The sequence below is a fragment of the Tachysurus fulvidraco genome, chromosome 6 (genome assembly GCF_022655615.1).
Source record: "Tachysurus fulvidraco isolate hzauxx_2018 chromosome 6, HZAU_PFXX_2.0, whole genome shotgun sequence".
Lineage (NCBI taxonomy): Eukaryota > Metazoa > Chordata > Actinopteri > Siluriformes > Bagridae > Tachysurus > Tachysurus fulvidraco.
This window is the reverse complement of record NC_062523.1, coordinates 13,044,583-13,065,719: the sequence shown is the minus strand read 5'-3', so window position 1 is coordinate 13,065,719 and position 21,137 is coordinate 13,044,583. Positions and strand designations below refer to the sequence as shown.

General features: G+C 38.6%; 1 protein-coding gene across 1 annotated transcript in view; it reads right to left on the bottom strand.

Annotated features, from left to right (window-relative positions):
• The window catches only part of grb14 (growth factor receptor-bound protein 14), a 39,260-nt gene extending 19,097 nt beyond the window's left edge, over positions 1-20,163 (bottom strand). Inside the window, exons 1-3 of the mRNA XM_047814987.1 lie at positions 20,010-20,163; positions 19,684-19,921; positions 18,149-18,257 (exon numbers count right to left, since the gene is read on the bottom strand). Coding sequence (XP_047670943.1) covers positions 18,149-18,257; positions 19,684-19,892 — 318 coding nt within the window. The 5' untranslated portion in view covers positions 19,893-19,921; positions 20,010-20,163. The remainder of the gene's footprint in view (positions 1-18,148; positions 18,258-19,683; positions 19,922-20,009) is intronic.
• Positions 20,164-21,137: the final 974 nt, after the last annotated feature.

Genomic DNA, 21,137 nt, shown 5'->3' with positions numbered 1-21,137 from the left:
TACCTCTGCTTTGTATACATTACTCCTCTGACACATTTATTTCTTTTTGTATGGTAGCACTACTTGTATTGTCCTCTATTTGATATAGTCCTTTGCTTTTATTTCCTCATTTGTAAGTCACTTTGCCAGTAGCATCTGCTAAATGAATAGATGAAAAGATTTAATAGATGACAATCTGTGATACAAAATTCCTCTTTTTTTCCAAATTCTTTCGAGTCTCTTGGATGATCATATCTCTCATTCCCTCTCTTTTCTCTCTCATTCCATCTAGTGTGTTGGCTTTCATGCCTTTATGAAGTGGAATGCCAGTGACCAGTGTTACTATTCATTCCCACTGTCACATGTATTACAGATTTGATCTAAGATCAATGAATTTTCTGTTTACTGACATAACAGCCAACTAAAATAAAAACGTGTCTACATGTTCTGAGTGTGCTCCGTTCTACTCTCTCTCTGGAAGGTAAGTAGGAATGAAGAGTGGGTGCAGGTCAGCAGGTTCAGGGTTTTGTTGGCTCCCAGTGTACCTCTAACTCATACAATCATACACTTCAAGCACACATGGACAGACACATGCACAACTCACTCGGCTGCTCCATTCAGAACATTCAAAAACCTGAGAGGATAGAGGAAGTCCACAAGTCAAGCGTTAAATAGTGTGTGTATAATGGGTGTCTGGCTCTCTGTGTGCAGAGATAAGCTTTTGAAGCAGAGCATACTTGGGGAGAGTAGAACACCGAGAGACTGTCTCCCTCCGGCTATCGCTCAGTTAAACAACGAAATACTGTAAGATTAGCAGTAACCTGATTACACCTATGACAGCTTTATGCAGCAACTGTCTGCATCTCATCGTTCAATGCAATTAAGAAGCTGCATTGATGAAAATTTTGTTCTTTCTTTCCAGTTCCTAATTGGGTCCCGTGGAGGCATTGCTGGTTTACAAACCTTTATAGATGTACTTATGGACATCTAAAAATATACTTATGGACATTTAAAAAGTGGAATAAAAGCCATCACGTTTTTTTAGAAAATAAATAAACCACACTGTTCCTGATGGACACTAATGCATTATTTTATATTATCTGCCCATATTGTGAGAAGGGAATTTTAGAACTAGAAGTAGTATTATCAATAGTAATCACTGACTTATTTGTGAATAGAACTAACATGTATATTCTTCTTTAAGATTTAAATCCTGGTAAAGGATATGTATAATAGATGAGTGCCTGTTTTTTTCAGAATTCTTAAACCTGACCTTGAGGGAAGTGATAGTTCAGTGGCTAAGTTTTTGGATTACTACTTGGAGGGCTGCGAGTTCAAATCCCAGAATCACCAAGATGCCACCACTTGGCTTCACAGCAATGCCACTAACCCTCATCTGCTCTGCTGCATTATAAAGTGTAAGTTGCTTAAAAGTGTAAAAGTGTTATTAGAGGCATATTTAAACCCTGAACACTGTAGAACTATGTGTACTGAACTGGTAAACTTGAATAAACCCCACAGTATGTGTTTCTCAGGTTAGCACTACTGCCGAGATCCTGTAGAGATGCTTTATAGTCTTAAACTCAAGGACAGGACAGTATAGACCCGTTCACTAGAGTCTGGCCTTCTGTTATCATGATCTCTCGACCCACAGCTGCATCTTTATCTGAGAATCAGACAACTGGCCTTGGCCTGACCAGAACTTATCCAGTGTTCCTTCAATCTTTTACCATCTATCCATCTCTTGTTCTCAACATGAATGGCAAGGTCCCAAACAGCTCCGACATGTCTGAACAGCTGCGACATGTCTCATGCATGCAACTTGAATATTTTATAACGGTCTACAATGGTTAATTCATTTCCATGAAATGTCCATTACAAAAGCTGAATATTTTGGAATTATACTGTATATGTGCTTTCTTCTGAACGTTCTCCACATGATGTTATTCACTTACCTTTTACCAACTATTATAAAACTAAATAAAAAAATACATGTAGTCTTCATAAAAAAAGGTAGAGTACAGGGACATGAAGCCAGAGATTCTTGAGAATATAAAGATTTATTCCCTGGCTAATTGATGGACTTGGTCCGCAACCTCACTCAACATTCTCATAAACCTTCTTTCTTTTAGCTTTTAGTTTCACCACAGGACAAGTGCGTGAATTTAACCTGTTTTACTGCACCTTGTCTCATTGCATTATGCTCTAATCTACACTGATGATTCCTCATAATGAGGAACCATGAAATGATCTCATGTTCCAGCAGAAACACAGCATTTTGGCTAAGCACTTACACGTGGATGCATAACTCATATTCAATGAACTGTAATAATGTAGCCCAAAAAACCCTCTAAAAACTATAATCTAAAAAAATGATACTAAAAACACGTCTGAAAAATCAGTTAAATTTCAATTAACCAACATATATCAATTAATCAAAGGATCAGGAGGACCTGAATGAAATGTTTCTCTTCCCAAACCTCCTGCATGATCAGGCTCACAAGTATGGGAAACTCTGGGGAGAGAATAAATGCCTACAGTTTCCACCACAAGACCAGACTTCCAAACACGCCACAACACAGGAAAACCAGAGTCTAAACCATGTCTAACATTAGAGAAAAGCTGATGAAACAAGCACATGTAAGCAATCAAAGATATGGTAGATAGTGTTCTGGTTTGCTACACTTTTGTCCAAAGTAAAAGAAAACAGCATTCAGTAGAGCTTAAAAGAAAGCGTTTGTGTTCCTACCCGCTTCTGCAGGCAAAGTGGAGTGATGGCAGGCAGCGTGACTCGTCTGGCTTGGAAATTCATACTGCTCTCTTCAGCGGGCTGCTGGGCATAAAACGTCCATCCGATTTCTTTATTTCTTTTTTTAAAAAATGTAAATGTAGTTGCTCAGCTCTATATTTCTGAAGATCTAGATAGCTGAAATTGCCTGCACAGATGTCTGGAGTTGTACCAGGGACAGTGTCTGTATGAGACTGAAAGTCAGACTCCTCCTGTGGCCTTGGAAACATGCCGTGTTTTTTTCTTGTAAGAAAAGCTTTCCCTTCTAATAAAAACTCCTGATAAAGCGCTGAGGAGCTAAGGTCAGGGAAAAGACCTACAGTAACTTTATCTGCTGACATGTAAACCTTCCCTCAAAAAGGCACACAAGGATGGTGTGACTTCCATACTTCACTTCCCTCTCTAAAGACCTGAACAAGGCAGAAATACCTTTTTTTTTGTTCCAAAGCACTAAGTGCTCTTGGTCATATTACAAATCTAATAGTATATTTAGTCCACATCCCCAGTGACAAAGACATTTAAAAAGCATTGGGATTCCCATTAAAAGGTGACATTGTATTCAACTCAAACTGAGAACATTTGCATAATACACATTAACAAGAAAAAAGCCTAATTCCTTAATATAACAAAAACTAATTAGTTATTTTTCAGTGAAAGTTGAGACTACAAGGAGAGGTGTCTAAATAAATTGATGAAGCATAGCAAAGGCAACATCTGTCCCCAGAGCACAGAGGACATCAGCTAACAATGGATACTTGAGCTGATAAAAGAGAGAAGGGGAGTAGAGAGGGAGCAGTAAGGGATGAGTAGGTGTGAGAGAGAAAATTAGACAGAGGAAGAGTCTGTGAGGGGGACGTGACGATCTGCAGTTCTGAAATGGCAAAGTGTGGCTTCTAAATTTATACAAAATTATTAGGAGAGAAATATTTTGAATCAATTTAAATACCTAAATATTAAAGTAGGCACCAACATCCTGTGCACACGACTCTTAACAGGCTGTGGGATAAATGGCACATGCTGAAATAATTATTTTTGATCAAAAAATATCTGCACATTCACCATTTCTATATAAGAAAGCTTCATAAAATATATTAATATCAGTGAAAGGAAATTTTGAAAAAACTGAAACTCTGGCTTACGAGACTTTTATAATTCAGCCAATGTCTAAAGATGTAGCATTTGAAACACACACACACACACACACACACACACACACACACACACACACACACACACACACACACACACACACACACACACACACACACACAATCCAGCACATTTTGCTTTTTTCATGCAAGATGCGTTTTGAACCAGAATTAACCAGGAATCTGCTGACATCTTTTTTAAAGTATGATTTTCTTGAATGACTTTTACATGTCTAACAGACACGATCACTGTTTGACATTCTATCTCTCTGAATGTACTGTATGTCTATGAATCTAACATTAAGTACAACACTGAGAGGACAATTTGCTCTGCACCAGTAATTTTACAGTTCACATGAAGTATCAGGAATAGTAGCACAGACAGACAGACGCTAATACTTATCACAGTTAGCAAGAAATACACTGAAATCAATAGAACTCTTTGATAAGAATGTCTCTGCCATTCCCAAAACACAGGCAGCCTCAGAGACACTGGCCTTGACCGGCACTAACCAGCACACAAGCCAAGGAAGACAGCAAGATCTGACTACCACACCACAGTTTACATAGGCTTTTAAACACACACACACACACACACACACACACACACACACACACACACACACACACACACACACACACACACACATATATATATACACACACACACACACACACACACACACACACACACACACACACACACACACACACACACACAGTGCATACAGTACATATGTACACAGCATAGACACCATTCTTAACTCTTCATGAGATATTGTTTCCTGTATTTCTCCTGTGTAAGCTAAAAGGAGATGCAATATCCTGAGCCATGCAGCAATGCTGGGGCAGACATGGCTCTATTTATAATTTCCAAGTCGTTAAAGATTGTTGTTTAATAGTATGCTTCTTAAGTTACTAAATATGTTCAAAGCAAAATATTTTTGCTTAAAATATTTTCCATCGCAGAGGCCAGACTAAGGCACTGCTTTGGAACAGTGTCTATAACAGAGGAATGAATTTGCATTGAGATCACATACTGATACTGAAAGCAATGTTTGAGTGACTCTGACATTAACAGACACTCATGCTGAAAACACACAGTTGATAGTAAAAGTCCACGCAAAACAAAAGATCTTACAATAACCTGGTTTCAGGTGTGTGCACAGGTCTTACCTCATACAGTACATATTTTGAAAGAGGTCAGTTTTTTGGTGCAAGAATCTCTCAAATTAGCATACACTGATTCAAGCTCTTCGTCATAAGAATGCACCAAATTGATCAAATTGCAAGAAGATCTCATAGATTTATGTTTTGGGAAGTTATCATGCTGGAAGCTGAACATTTTCTTCTTCTTCAGACAGGTATTTAGAGCTATTCATAATTCCCTGCATCTTAAATAGACCCCCAGTCCCATTAGAAATGATGCAGCCCCAAAGCATGATGCTGCCATCATCATGCTTTACAGTGTGTACAGTAAAGTATCAGACCCAACACATTTTCCAAATAGTCTGGGTGACTATACTGTATGTATATTATTCCCAAACCTGTGAGGCTTCTGTTTATCCAACCTACCATGTAAAGATTATTAGAGATTGATGTCACATGCAGGGAGAGGGTAGAACTACGCAGCCTCCCCTATAAGTTCTCTTTTTCTTCTTCTTAGTAACAGCATTTAGCTCAGGAGTTATTGACTCGGGAAACTCCAATCTGTGAATATGCGACCAACTTCACTTAAGACGCCGAGGTTGCTTTTTTCCTTCTCGATAGGTGAGTAACGCTGGTTTTGCTTTGTTACACAGAACTAATATATGCCGTCCTTTGCATATTTATGCTTGTGTGTCATTTTTGCTTGTTTGTTTATCTGCAATCGTATTGTTCCCTTCAGCTATGATAAAGACACGTTTCTTTCCATTATTTGCCTGGGTTTATGTATGTATGTGTGGGCAGAGCTATCAATACAGGGGTGGGACCCATTTGGGTTAGGGACGTATTTGTTTTGGTGATTTCAAATGTCGACATTGGCTTTCAAAAATCGGAGACCCTACCTTTAACATATTATAAGCTATGCTTTTAAACTTCTCAATTAAGGATAGCATGTCTTCTATTTTGGAGATGCTACAATCCTACAATCCTCGGAAGGGAGCTCTGCTTGTCTGAAATCAGAAATCTCTGTTGTTTTCAAGAGTATTCCTGTAGCTGAACAGTGGTTGTTTCTTGTCATCTTAAGACTGGAGTGCTGCAATTCGCTCCTTGCAGGTCTGCCACAGTGTTCTTTGTGACACTTGCAACCGATCCAGAGTGCATCTACAAGACTTGTTTTCAGTTTTCCCAAGTTGTCCCGCATCAACCCATTGCTGCATTCCTTCCACTAGCTTCCTATAGTGGCCCACATCCGATTTAAAACACTGATGTTCAACCTACAAAGCCACAATCAGACCAGCCCCTTCCTACATGAAGGCACTTATCGCACCCTGCTCTGCACCACAATCCTTTTGCGCATCTACCATTGGCTCAACCATCCACCATGATACAAGGAAGACATGAGTCAAGACTTTTTCTGTCCTGGCTCCCAGGTGGTGGAATAAACTTCCTCAGGCTGTCCAAACATTTGAGTCTAACCTCTATCTAACAGGGTTTTAGCTTGATGGTATTCTCAGACGCTAGCCTACTGAACAAACATAAAAATATGTATTCAAAACAGACAAAAAAGCAATTCTGTGAGCCCAACTAGATAATGGCACCTGCAAATATCCATTAATGTAAATGTGGTTAGACATCTTTACAGTGCAGGATTGGATAAGGTTCACCTAGAGATGTTAAAGGCTGGACAAGTTTGGAACCTCTTCAATGTTGCATGGAAAGCTGGGGCAGTGACATTAGACCAGCAAACTGGGACAGGAGTCCCTATTATTAAAAAAAAGTTTCAATTAAAGTTTAGTATATACAATAAAAGTATATTTAGACTAATAGAGTCAAGAGGATGATTTTTGCTCTTGCTCAGTGTAGTAAGGGGTCATGCAAGAATTCCAACCCAGCCTACATGTGTTTTGTGGATTTGTCTACATTTGTTGTGGGACGTACTGCAAAAATACAGAGGGACACTACTTTAGACACTACTCTGTATGAGTACAGTGAGAGTTATGTCTGTGTTCTCGGCATTAAGGTGGGTCAATTTTGTCTCATTTTAAGGTTTTCATGCACAGGATGTCAAGGTATTGCCAAGGCTGAAGAGGTGTCCAGTATGGAAGGCTAGATCGCTGCTATTTTCATATAATGTTTTTCTCTTGACACCATCCAAAGTTGTCATGGTGATGCACCTGAGTTTCTTTGGAGTTTGTCTGCTGAGTGTGAAGTGAGTGAGGGTGATGGTAAATCAGGGTCTGATTTTCAGATAAAGATCTTTGTTTAACTGTCAATATATAAACCTATTATCACCTATGGTCACAAGAAACAAAACACAGTCATAAATACAGGTGGCAGAAATAATGTTCCTCTGGTTTCTGATCTTGCGCTCTCTTCAAGGATGAAGAGCTCTGCAATCTGGAAAAACCTCAGAATAAAGAACCTGCTCTGGCGAATCAAAAGGAGCCAACTGATATCACTCAGGCATGTTTCACTCACAAAGACCCCAGAGTAAACCCTGGAACCACAGGTGGGATTATATCTCTTTCTGTACTGACATTCTCAACCTATTACCACCATGACCCCAACAGGAGAAGCAGAAAAAAAATCAAGTGAAAAAAAAAACCTTCAATATTTCAATAATCATGCTTAGATTAAATCTACTTATAGATTTTAGTTCATAATAATATTATGGAAATGAAAAATGTTGATGTTTAAACATATTTGATTTGAAAAGACAAGATGAAAAAGAAAAAATAGCAGCTGATGTGATAAGGAGTGGCTTCACCTTGAATTACAGCTAGCAACCAGTGAATTCTGATGGAAATAACTGATGAAGAGAAAACTTTTAATAAGAAATAAAAAAGCCATGCGTGTGATCAGACAACGTTCCAGTCTTAGACTTAGGGTTTGAAAAATGTTGAAATAAAACGGTTATGCAATATGATTACTTAATAAAACAACACAAATGTTATATATTTAGGAGAAAATAAAACACAAGAGTGTAATCTACAGTCTGTTGCTCTTTAATTCGGGTTAGCTGGGTAATGGTCATGCTGACCTGTGCATGAGTCACACTCACACACAAACACACACACACAATCTTAGCCATGTGCATAAATGAAACACCAGAAGGCCTGTGACTGCTGTGTCTGTGACTGCTAAGAATCCAGATCCGCCTCTCTCTCTCTCTCTCTCTCTCTCTCTGTCTCTCTCTCTCTCTGTCTCTCTCTCTCTCTGTCTCTCTCTCTCTCTGTCTCTCTGTTCCCGCTCTGTCGCTCTTTCTCTCTCCATGTCTCGGTCTCTCTCTGTCTGTGCCCTGTTATAGTGTCTTAGCCAGTAGAAATAAAACGACTTATTCATAATACATCACATCCAGGGTAAATCTAACCAGCGTGATTTTCTCAATAGCCTTTTACAATATGTGACTAAGTTTATTATCTTTAATGCACTTATTGTACAGTATAACTCATAACCCTTTAATATACTTTAGGCTTTCAACTTTATGATGAAATTGCAATAATATGATTGAATGCATAATAAATATAGCAATTATTGGCTATGTTTATTAGAATAGTTCATTAGAAGAATTTTTTCTTTTTTTATTTATGTTTGACCATAAAAGGAGTAAACAAATAACTGCAGCATTTTTTTTTTTTTTTTTGGTCACAAACTACGCACTTACTTATTTTAGAATGATAAAGAAATCTATAACTGACCATTAAACATTACTCAAAGTATTATTATAACATTATAAATTTTATGGTTTATATGTTCAATGGGCTATATTGTATCCAATTTATAGTATATTCCATGTTTGTACAAAAAGAAAATAATCATTTCTTTGTAATTATATATAATTCTTCTTACATAGTGAAAACTGCAGAACTAAACATTTGGACCAGATCTTTGATCTGCTTGCTTGATATATATATATGAGACGGTGTGACGTGTGCACTGTCTTGCAGTATTCTGGAAAGCATAAACAATATCAAAACTCTCTTGCCAAGAAGAAACAAAATCGAAATGAAGCCCAATTTAAATCTAAACAATGGTGGAAAGGAAGTAAACAGGAAAAGGAAATAAACAGGACCGTTGCTGAATTTTCCATGCCATAAGGCCATTTTAGGAAAGCCGTGCAAGCTGCTATGTGGAGCAGGGGTTTTTGCGCCCCTGTGGAGCTGGTTGGGAATGAGTTCATGATCCAAAGAGCAACAGGATTTTATTACACAAGTTCATCATCCAAGACATTTCTCACACAAACACACATACAGCTTAGCTATTAAGGTACAAACATTACCAATATATTATTACAATAGCACAATACTGAAAATCATGTACAAACACTTTAAGTATTACAGTCTGAGTGAATGAGGAAGTTAATACACCTTGTAGGATAAATAAGACATTGATAACACAATGGCTGTAAGACATTATACTCAGACATTTAAAGCATCATATCAAAACGTACGTCAGTGTGCTGTGGGGTTAGTGCTATAAATGTTTACCATAATTGAACTACAAGAAAAGGTCTCATTTACATTTACACTCTCATCACATATAAAGGGGTGTGGAATAAGGGTCATTTCCCTGTAATGCTTCACTCAGTGTTTGTGGAATCAGAGATCAATCTCAAGGGAAGGGGATTCACAAAACCAAATCTGCTCTTGGGTGAACAAATTTAGCATGCTCAGCAAATAAAGAAAGGACAAACCCTGGTGCAGGAAAAGAGTATGAGTGTTTAGGCTAATAATACCTTCTCTCTTGCCTTGAAATATTGCAGCATGTTCTTAGTCTGTGCCGAGGGAGAAGGATAACCTGCAGCAGTCCTTGAACTATAAAGCATGATGTCAAGATGTGTTTAGAGCTGTAATTTGCTCCATAAATACACTGGCGTTCATGGTCAAATCTTACATAATTACTATGAGACCATACGTATAGGGATGATTACATAAGTACATACAGCCATATAGGGTTGAGATAAGATATATGAGACAAAAGTAAACACAAAAATATCAGCTGCAGCAATGATTTTAAAAAAGAAGAAAGGTCTAACAGAGGAATGAAGCATGAAGTCTCTTATAAATGGTTTTGCCCAAGCTGATATTGAAGAGGAAGCCCTTTTGTTGCGTAAGGATTTATTGAAGTGTGAATGCGAATCAAGACAGGAGACTGAAGGCAGCAGCGCCGCTTATTCAAATAATACACATAATACATAACACAGAAAAGGGCTGTGGCTCTTTCATTCAATAGAGATTTGAGACAGCAGGTCTGCCACGCTGCCTTTGTCATGAAAATCTTTCATGACACTGCAAATGTGGGGTCTTTCTCACGACTGAAATAGCTCCTAAAACACACAGCTAAAACAATGGCATGTCAGCAGCAAAGGCCTTTCCACATTTCATGACTCCACTCGAACAAACCTGCTAGCAATTTACTTGTCACTCAAAGTCCACCCTGTACACATTTTACTCACATTTCTAATGTCAAATATGGTATGACAGCCTCAGTAGGTTCCTTCTGTGTAGAGTAAAGAAATGATCATTATTGTTATAAAACAGTAGACATTTCTTTGACTCTGGATAGATCTGTCTGACGTTCTTTGTATTAATGTTCTGTATTATTTCCTATCTAGAGAACACTGCCCTTATAATTATCTTGTTGATAATAATAACAATGTTCAGAAAAACAGCCAGTTATTTCTGCTCTATTTATAAATGATTAGACAAAAGAGTAGAAGAGAGTAGAAAATACTGAGTGATGCAATACTTGCTCTATTCAGCTGTAAGATGGGGGATGTGATGATGACAAGGCTGGGAGAAGCGAGAGCATACAACGCCTCATATCTATAACGTAGGGACAGACATACAGCTGGGCTAACTGACATGTTCCTTTTGTTATGGCCATTGCAGCTGATCCATGAAAAGCCTGTCAGGCCCATAAGAGCCCAAACGCACCCTTCACACGGTCCAGCAAAGAGCACAAGGTCACAGAGGTACCAACCTTCTTCTATAGCTGTGACTTCACAGCTCCACTCCTTCCAACCACAGAAACACAAAAGCTGAAAGCCTGACTGAATCCTCCCATAAGTCCTGAACAATAGCAGAGAAGGCATTAGAGAAGTGCAATAGGGTTTGCTAATGCAGAGATGTCAAATTAGGGTCAAGTGTGATTCAAATCAGATAGCAGAGCCTTGTTTGGCCTTATGTTAAGAAGACAATTTGCCTCATAAAACAGTGTGAAATGTGAAAATCCCTGGAGTCTGGAGTTATTTATTGATGAGAAACAAAACAGTAACTTAAGAAAGTTAGTAAGAGGAAAGCCTGATTTGATGAACACATAAAAGTACTTTAGTCTACGAGTATACAATGCTATAATTTCTGTAACACTTTTTGCAAATGTAACAAACTGAAAATCTTATCATATACAAGCACAAATATCACCAAACATTGATGCTAAAAATTATGTTCAGAAGCTATGCAGTACATTAATGGTTAATAAGAACAACCTAATTGACTTATTTAACTGCTGTTGGATGTTTAGGCAAGACACAGCAAAAAAGATATCAAGCAAGTTATGTCGCAACTTAATATAGTTAATCATTTTCAGACTGGGCTTCATGTAGCTATTGTTTCTTGTAAAAATACTTTATGTAAGACCAATTTTGTGAGTTGGATAATGTTTAAGACCTTTACTGGCCTTGCACAAAATAAAAGCCAAAGAAAAATTTTGTTAATGTTAAATATTTAAGCAAAAAAATAAAAAATAAAAAATGCTATACTAAAACACAGACTACACAACTATAATTTGCTAGATCATCGTTGCCATAATAACTACCAACTTGTGTATTGAAATAATACAGAATGCACAGCACAGTAGCCCATGTTTTAGTAGATAGACTCCAAAACAACACAATACATAACTGGCATTAGTGTATTTATTTGGAGGTAGAAAATACAAGTTTTAAGGACTGATGTGCAATGTCAAAAAGAAAATCTAAGTTAAGCATTCACTAGTAGTGACCTTGTTGCAGAGATGTTTGCACTAAATATTTGTAGGTAAATAACTATTTTACAAAGTTGTCTGTTGCCATTTTACAAAGTTGACATTGCACCTTGGTGTAAGCCCACACACTCACGGTCACATTCACAGTCACTCGATATCTGATTAAACACACCTGAATACAATCACCATTTACCACTATAAAAGCACACAGTAAACATACTGTATCCTGAGTGTGAAACAGTGGTCGATGTTCCGTGTTTGTGATATTCCAACCTTGTTTATTGATATTCAGATATATTCAAACTACTGTATATTATTCTTCACTTCCTGAGATCCTGGTTTGTAGAAGATTCACTTGCTAACACAGATTTTTGGCTAATAATTATGGATTGTTTGCTACAATCTAACTTTGCTGACTATTTAAGTAAATTAGGCTGTTTCCTGCATATGATTATTGATTACTCAGTGCATGAGAAAGCCTGCAGCAAGGGTAGACAAATCATCTTTAATTCCCTAAACTTATTATGCAGTTATGCACCTTAAAACATATTACTCAGTAACTGCTATGAATTATTCAGTTACCACAGTAAAAACAGTATGTGGTTATGAGAGTTAGATATGTTATGTCTGGATCTACCTACAGGGGTTTGGGAGCTTGAGGATACAGCAAACAGTTACTTAATGGGAACAGTTGGAATATGGAGAAAGAGCATAGCTAAGGGTTTAGAAATTATTTACATATGATTGATTTTATGTTGATTTGTATGATAGCAGCATGCTGTACAGTATATGTAAGAATGTTTAGAGCGGAAGGTAAGATGCGAATTGGCTTTTCGCAGCATTCAAACAAGTATTTCATTCTTTTCATACTTTCAACACTACACCCCCACTTTGTCCCTTCTGTTTTAACTGAAAACATTTTAGAAACATTAAGCCTACGTGTGCTTGTATTAAACCACATAATTACTAACTATGGGGATAGAGAGAGTTTTGCAGAGTAAAAAGAGACACTTGAAAGAGATTCATTAAGAGACTGAGAACAGCCAACTCTAATACTGTCCCAAGCTCCACCACTCTGCTGCGTGCTGCTCCAATTTCAGCCGTTAGCACAAGTCCGAGCTGGCCTTTCTGACACACACACAGACACACACACAGAGGGAGAGAGAGAGAGCCTGCCTTCCTGCCAAGTCAACCTTAGTATCTCTCTCTCTCTCTCTCTCTCTCTCTCTCTCTCTCTCTCACACACACACACACACACACACACACACACACACACACACACACACACACACACACACACACACACACACACACACACACACACACACACACACACACACACACACACACACAATGCCTGCTGATCTGGCCTTTCTCTACATCACACAACTGATGTTAATTATACAGCCACATGGTCATCATGTCTGCATGAGCAAGAGCCTGTGTCAGTCTCTCAAACTGTTTCACTCAACAGATCACTCAAAATAGCTCTCAAGGAACTTTCCATTTCACCTGTCTTTCTTTAATCCACTAATTCAGACACTCTCTTAGCCATTTATTAACTCAGTCCATCTCCTGCTGGCATACATGAAGCCACATCATGTTTAACCTATGTGCCATATTGAACTTATTTAGCACCAGGGCTAAATACACACAAAGTAATAACTTCCATATGCAGCCTATTCATGGATGAAGGATCAAATGATAAATATAACAATAAAAAACTGATGCATGTAACATGAGTATTTCAATTACCATCTTTGTTAAACAAACGTATTATGAAAAACTACAAGGAGTGAAAAGTAAGAGTCCAGAATAGTGTATTAGCCATTTTTCACTGTTTTATATAAACTTTAGTTACTTATGTAACTGTAAATATATTAACTCAGGATATTAACCCAAGAAGTTATTCTCTGTCGTTCACACCACTCCTAGCCAGGAGCCACTGAGCCACCTGAACAACTATGATTTTCATTAGTCATTAGAGATGATTAAGGTATTCCAAACATCGAGACACCACGGTGGTTATATGGGGTCATTAACTAGCAGTATATTTCACTTCTTTTAACTGACTTCTAAGCATAAGCAAGCCCTAAAAAGGTTGCTCAGAGACGACCACCACATTCACCCCAGTGGGAAAGCCAAACTTATACAATCTGGAAAAAGTGCATGGTGATACCCAGGTAGCAGCAGCACAGACGTCTTAAGTGGGAAGCCTCTAAATAAAGCCTGTGTGGAGGAGACAGTCCTTGTAGAGTGGCATGTCACAGTCCAGCCTGTCTATAAGCCAAGGTGACGATGTCTACCACCCAGTGCTGCCTTTACATAGAAAGTTCATAAAGAAGATCTTTAAAGGATTTGCAAAAAATAAACTGCACACATCACAAGTATACATCTCATGCAGGCTCCTAAATGACTATAATTTAAGAAGGTTCTATGTGGAGGAAGTAAATAAGGAATAAGCTATCCAGATGTTCTGACTAAGGGCGTGCCTAGAAGGACCTTCATCTGAATCCTTCACATAGTGGAGCGGGTCATGGAGGGGTTAAGTAGAATTCAGGGATTTTTATAAGTGTGTAGGTCAGTGGGGGCTACAGACCGAAGTGACTACAGTCTAAAGACTGTAAAAGGCAGGTAGGTAACCTATAAACATTAGAAGACAGGTCCAAGGTGCACAGCCCTAATCATTTGAATGTTGGCTTCATGATTCTTAAACTTGCAACCTCTTATATAATGGACCAGGTTCCCAAACAGAAGTCAGGTACTGACCCTTACAACATCTGACTATTTTCAGACTGGAGGAATTAAACATTGCAACTTGACTGGTAAATAATTATCAGCTCAGAGGAGCCTCTCAGATGCAAATCAAGACATAGCATCCATAGCATGTTCATCTGATAAGGGTTGAGGAAGATGCCTGGTTATGGAGCTACAAGAAGGGGCTCTACTGAGAAATGCAGGCCCCCGTGTTACATGGTCTCATCGCCTGATCATTAATTTCGGCTGAGCCATGTCTTCTCCTGTTACTGGATGATTCTTAGTTCATTTTATTTATTTTCATTAAATTTAGCTTCATCGTTTTATTTTGCCGTATAAATCTATTGGTATCGCACATGGTTAAAGAATACTAGGTATCAAAATGAAGGAAGCATAACAACCTTACCACATTATCCGCATTACTTTCATGGGTGGTTTGTTGGTTTGTTGTTTTTGAAACATAATCAAATTGCCTATGATTAGGGATCTGAAAACATAGAATTCTCAGCAGTATCCAACTTTTAAAACATATACATTAAAAGACATTGTTGAGTTTAAAAAAAATTGTTATAATGACTAAATTGCGTTAAACTCATAGCCATAATTAGGATCCTAATCTGACACTTTTCTCATTTATGTTTTGACACTTGTACACACACATGCAAGCCTGGGTAAGCATTTTCAACAGCGATAAAATGATAAAGTGATATACAGCGTGTCCCAAACTGGATACTTATGAACTATTCTATGACATTTTGTAGTGTAAATAGTGTGAGTAGAAGATGAAGTGCACGTCAAGCATGGAATATTTGACACTTCGTGCATTTAATGGCCACAGCTATGCTTACATAGCTCTCAGGTGTATGAGACCTGAAAAACTCAGTGTATTCCACTAAAATTCACACTTCATGCTTTGACGTCATTTGCCATCGATTGGTAAACGATTTATAGTAAATTATTAAACCAACAATGAACAAAAATAATTCATTTGAGAAGATACTTCCCTTCTAAATTTCATACACTAGATGGAAGAGTACAAAGTGTAAGTGCATAGTCTATAGTACACCATTTGAAGCACAATTTAAGAGTTTAAAATGACTTTAGACAAACCTCTGGACTGGACACAAACAGAAAAAAATAAAGTACTGGTCAACATTCCTTTATTTCACTTTCACATAGGCAGTGTAAACATAGGGATAGGATGTAGATCTAGTTTATCAGGACAGTGCATGTGATGCATGAGAGCTTTCATCACCTTGCATAATATGGCAAACAAAATTCAATACAAAGAAAATGGTTGCCATGGCATTAAAATGGTGAAGAGTAAATGGTGGAGAGATAAGTTGACATGACTGTGTTTACTTTTTTACTGACAGCCTACCAGGGCTGCTTGTAGAGTGTGTGTGTGTGTGTGTGTGTGTGTGTGTGTGTGTGTGTGTGTGTGTGTGTGTGTGTGTGTGTGTGTGTGTGTGTGTGTGTGTGTGTGTGTGTGTGTGTGTGTGGTAGAGGGGTAGGAAGTGTCTTAATTCAGGATAGCCGGATTATTAAAAATTTCGCCATAGTAACACAAGTTCTTTAATATTACTGTAATATTAATTTCTTCCATAATCGTAATTATTGACTTACTGAGCATTTGAAGCAGAGTGAATTTTCCCCTACCCTTAAAAATCCTCAGCACGTAATGGTTTCACTTTTAAATAAGAAAGTTTTGTTAATTGTTGGTTGTAAAATTTATAGGCACCTCTACCTTTAATCATTGCTTGTTTATTCTTGTGCATGTAACAGGTGTGAAATATAACTTCAGCATCATTTACCTAGTGATTAATAAAGCTAAAACCTGGGTAAATATGTAATGTGAGAATATAAGAGACTGGCAGTTAGCAGTCACAGCAAACTATTGCCATGGTTTGCTTAAAAATTAAATATAATTGCTGCAACCTGAATGCTTCATATTGTCACTGCTTAAAATTAACAGTCATATTTATTCATGATAATGACTACAACTGTTACACTGCTATTGTAAATAAATTATAATGTCTACTGGAAAAGTGTATTTTGTTCTAGTCTGATCTGAATCCAAACACTACACATTCCTCTCTCCCATGCTGTAAGACTGATAAACCTTCCAGCCAATGTTAAAGTAAACCAACTCAAAACTAACTTATGCAAATCAATGTATGGCATCAAGATGAAAATGAAAAGGACCAAATCAGTCAAAATGATGCCAAATGTTTTCACAATGTTCGCCATCTTTAAAGAACTTTACAATTTGGATACCTACAGTACATCTCTCATCTCTCAAATGAATATCTAATACTGTATTGAATGAGTACAAGTGTCTAAAACAGTGATGTGGATGCAGAAGTGCATCAATTTGACCACTGAAGCTGGTGTTGTTTTATATAATGAGTTAAAGTATAATAGTTACCAACAATGCCAAGCTGCCAAGTTATAGTTGTGAATAGTGAAAAGTGGAGTAATCGACAATATGGCAACAAACAAAATCTGTGTTACATCATTTAAATGTGTAAAGTGATTCAATATTATCCTCCATTTTGTCTTCCTTTAATTTTACAATAATCTCCACTATAATATAAAAGCTTCCAGCAGATGTAGGAACGTAGCTATGTGGATTTGCCCATTAAGCCACTAGAGCATTAATGAGCTCAGGCACTGACTGTCAGGTGAGGAGGACTGGATCAGAGATGCCCTTCTAATCTTTGGTCATCCCAAAGCTGTTAGGTAAGACTGAGGTCAGGACTCTGTTGAGGCCATCTGAGTTCTTCAACACCAAACTTAGTAAAGTATAGTGTTGTAGAGCTTGCCTTGTGCACAGGGGAATTGTCATGCTGTAAGAAGTTTAGGCCTCTTTCTCCAGTGAAGTGAAACTGTAATTCTACAGCATACAAAGACATTTCAATCTGTGCTTCAAACTTTACAGAATAATTTTTGGGAAGGTCCATGTATGGGTGTGATGGTCAGGTGTCCATATACTTTTGTAAACTATTCTTCTGCCACTACACATACTGTACATGTTTAGTTGAAAAGATTAATCATATGATTGGCTGGATGCTATGAGCAGTGAATCCACCCTTAAAGTTAAAATGGAGCCTAAGCCACTAGGTAAACTTAAGTAACGTTGGCCAAATAGCTAACAGTTTTCTGCCATCTTAAAATAAATAAAGTAATAAAGTTTGTTTTAATAAGGTTAACTGATCATTTCAGCCATAGCATTTTAGGCTTTAAATCAATATTTAACAACTGCAACTATGAAATATATACCCCATGTGTGCAGGTGCTAAGAGTAAGTTTAGGCATAGAGGTGTTTTTTTTTTGTTTTTTTTACCTGAGTTGAGCTGTTTTTGGTACAGGGTAGCAAATACTCGGAGGGAAACAGGTCTGGGAAGGAGTCTTGGACCATATTCATCTGCATCTCCTCGCCCTGTCGACATTTCCTGGCAAGAAAGAAACCAAAATCGACTCATTTAAAAGCATTATGATACAATAAGCAGTATAGCATGTAAAGTATTAAAAATAAATTATCTTGAGTCGGTTTGATTTTCTTATTGCACAGCCACAGAGCTGCTGTTATGAGGAGAGGCTATTCTGTGCAGGGCAGGAGGCAGAGGTGAGGTCATTTTGATGCTGGGCCAGCCGAGTGAAACGCCGTCTCCCTGGAGACACACTCTCTTAAGCCAGGGATGACATCACCGTGTCTACCTGAGACATCTAATTTCCCATGCAGCCTGGAGAGCAGCAGGCTGGAGTGGTGAGCTCATCCTTAATAACGGGCCGCACGTTGTCGATAAACCTCAAGCAAAATTTGAATGGCGTTGATAAATGAATTGAATGCAGTGGTCCAAATTCAAAGTGTGCATGTGGTGTAAAAAACAGAAATTTCATAACACGATACAAATATCTCAGAGAGCGAGATATTGAGGGAGCAAGAAAGAATGAAAAAAGAGAAAGATTCCATAAAAAGTGCACTAAAGGGGGGAGAACTCAGCCCTGATCTGCAACAGTGTGCTGCTGTACACAAAGCCTAGCTCTCTCTAATGTTTAAGAAAGTTTTATGTATGTTAACGTGTAAGAGTATCAATACTGTAAAAGCATGTGTCTGTGTGGAATTCTGGCATGTGTCTTGCTGGGGTGTGTCTGATATGAGCAAGCATGTCGGCCATTTTGGTTGTTTTGATTGCTGTTTACGCAACAAACAAACAGAGCACGTCTGTATAACCGTATAATCCTGTAATGTCCAGACAAAGCAAACAAAATGTGATGTGTCTATGTGAAAAAATGGCATCAGGCGAGGCAGCAAAATCAAAAATTTAAACACACTTCTACAGTACGCAGAGGCCTTGCATTCCCACTTCAAGCCATCTCTCAGCGTATCATAAGCTCTCTATTAACACCACGCTTACTGAGTTACTGAGCACAGCCTGGAAAGTAGCAGGTGCTTGATTTGAGTCCAGTTCGCAGTCCGGTTTTGAAGTACAGCCCAAATGTTGAGACGATGTTTACAGGGACAAAGTCTACCTCACTTTTCAGCCAAACTTGTGCGAGAGCACAAAGGCTGCTCTGTGTCTCGTTGGGACGTTCTTACCGATTACATATGTTAAAGATTAACTGCTGAAAAGTGAGTTACACAGACAGATAGACATACATCTGTACAAAAAAGAGAAACAGTGTGCACATGCATACACTTATGTATACTCTGAAACACACTCATAGATTTACACTCGCCTCACACTCGTCTCCACAAGGCAGCAGTTGTTTAAACATCATAATCAATAGCAAGTCAAACAGAGCCTATTACTTGAGACACATGATTAGAGGTATGAGAACAGAAGTCTGTAGGAGGGAGGAGGAAAGCAGTCCTACCTATTCCCTCTGCAGAGAGCTGTTGCTGCGGAGGCAGTCCTGTTGTGCACGGCACCGGGCGGCTGGTAGGGCGAGTGCAGTGTGATTAGGGCATGGTCGCCGCCACTGAGCGCGCTCACATTGCCCTTCCCTTCTCGAAATATGGCTGCTTTCTCGCCAAGACTGCATGGAGTGTCTAGCGCATCCAGAGAGTCACTCATAGCACTCATGGAGCCCAGGTTTATATCCACCGCATCATCTAAAGCATAGGACACACAGTGTCAGAGTAGCAGAGGAACAGCAGAAATGGGTGTGTGGATGTGTGTCGAGCAGAGCGCAGTACTCACTCCTCTTCTGTCAGCGTGCACACACCCGCACGCACAAACACACACTCGCACACACATGCATATTACTCCCTTGCCCAACGGGCTGTCCTAGCATGGAAAGCAGGTCCCTCCTACCAAAACATGATCTACCACAATAAAGTTATTTTTAACTCAATGACTCGCGAGTGAACACTGCTCACACTCGCACACTGCCTCCCAGCTTAAAATCCCCTCCACTGCTTCATTCTTCCACTTAGTCCTGCTTCAAAGAGCCTAACTACTCATCTAAATTTTTCTTCCCTCTCTCCTCATCCTTCTTATGTTATGTTTAAGCAATTTTTATTTTGCATTTCTGCTTTTTTTGTTCATATTTTTGTACCTGGGAAGGAGACCCACTCAGGCTGCTCGCTCTTACAAAAAGGTTTCTCCGTTGTTGGTATGCAACTTTGGTAGTGCAATAATGAGCCCTGGAGGTCAGCCAGACAGTAAAACCTACTGTTCCTTTGTCATGGACTTCGCGCTTTGCCCCCACCCCCCTCCTCTTCTCTATTCCACTACTCCACTACAGAGACAGCTCCAGGCTCAGCCTCATCAGAAGACCTATAAGCATTGTGTGTGTGTGTGTGTGTGTGTGTGTGTGTGTGTGTGTGTGTGTGTGTGTGTGTGTGTGTGTGTGTGTGTGTGTGTGTGTGTGTGTGTGTGTGAGTGTGTGAGTGTGTGTGTGAGAGAGAGAGAGAGAGACAGGGACAGACTTCTATATAATGACAGCTAATATAATATGACAGCAAGAGATATGTTATCAGCTGAAAAGACAACAGCCTGGTACCAGTATAGTTTGACGCAGTTAGACACAGAAGCCAGTTTTAACCCTTGAATGTCCCAAACCATGATTTATTTATTCATTTTAAAACATATTATTCAATAACTACTATGAATTATTTACTAACTATAATTGCAAATGTGGTAAAGGTGCAGTTATGTATAAATATATAACTAAATCTCCAGACAGCAATCAGGAGTCCACTAGGGGACAGCAGCTGGGATCCGACCTCACCACAAAGGACTTGATACCACAAATGATATGAAGCATGGCATATCTCATATTAATGCTAAGCATTAGACATCATTTGGAAATCTCATCTATATAAT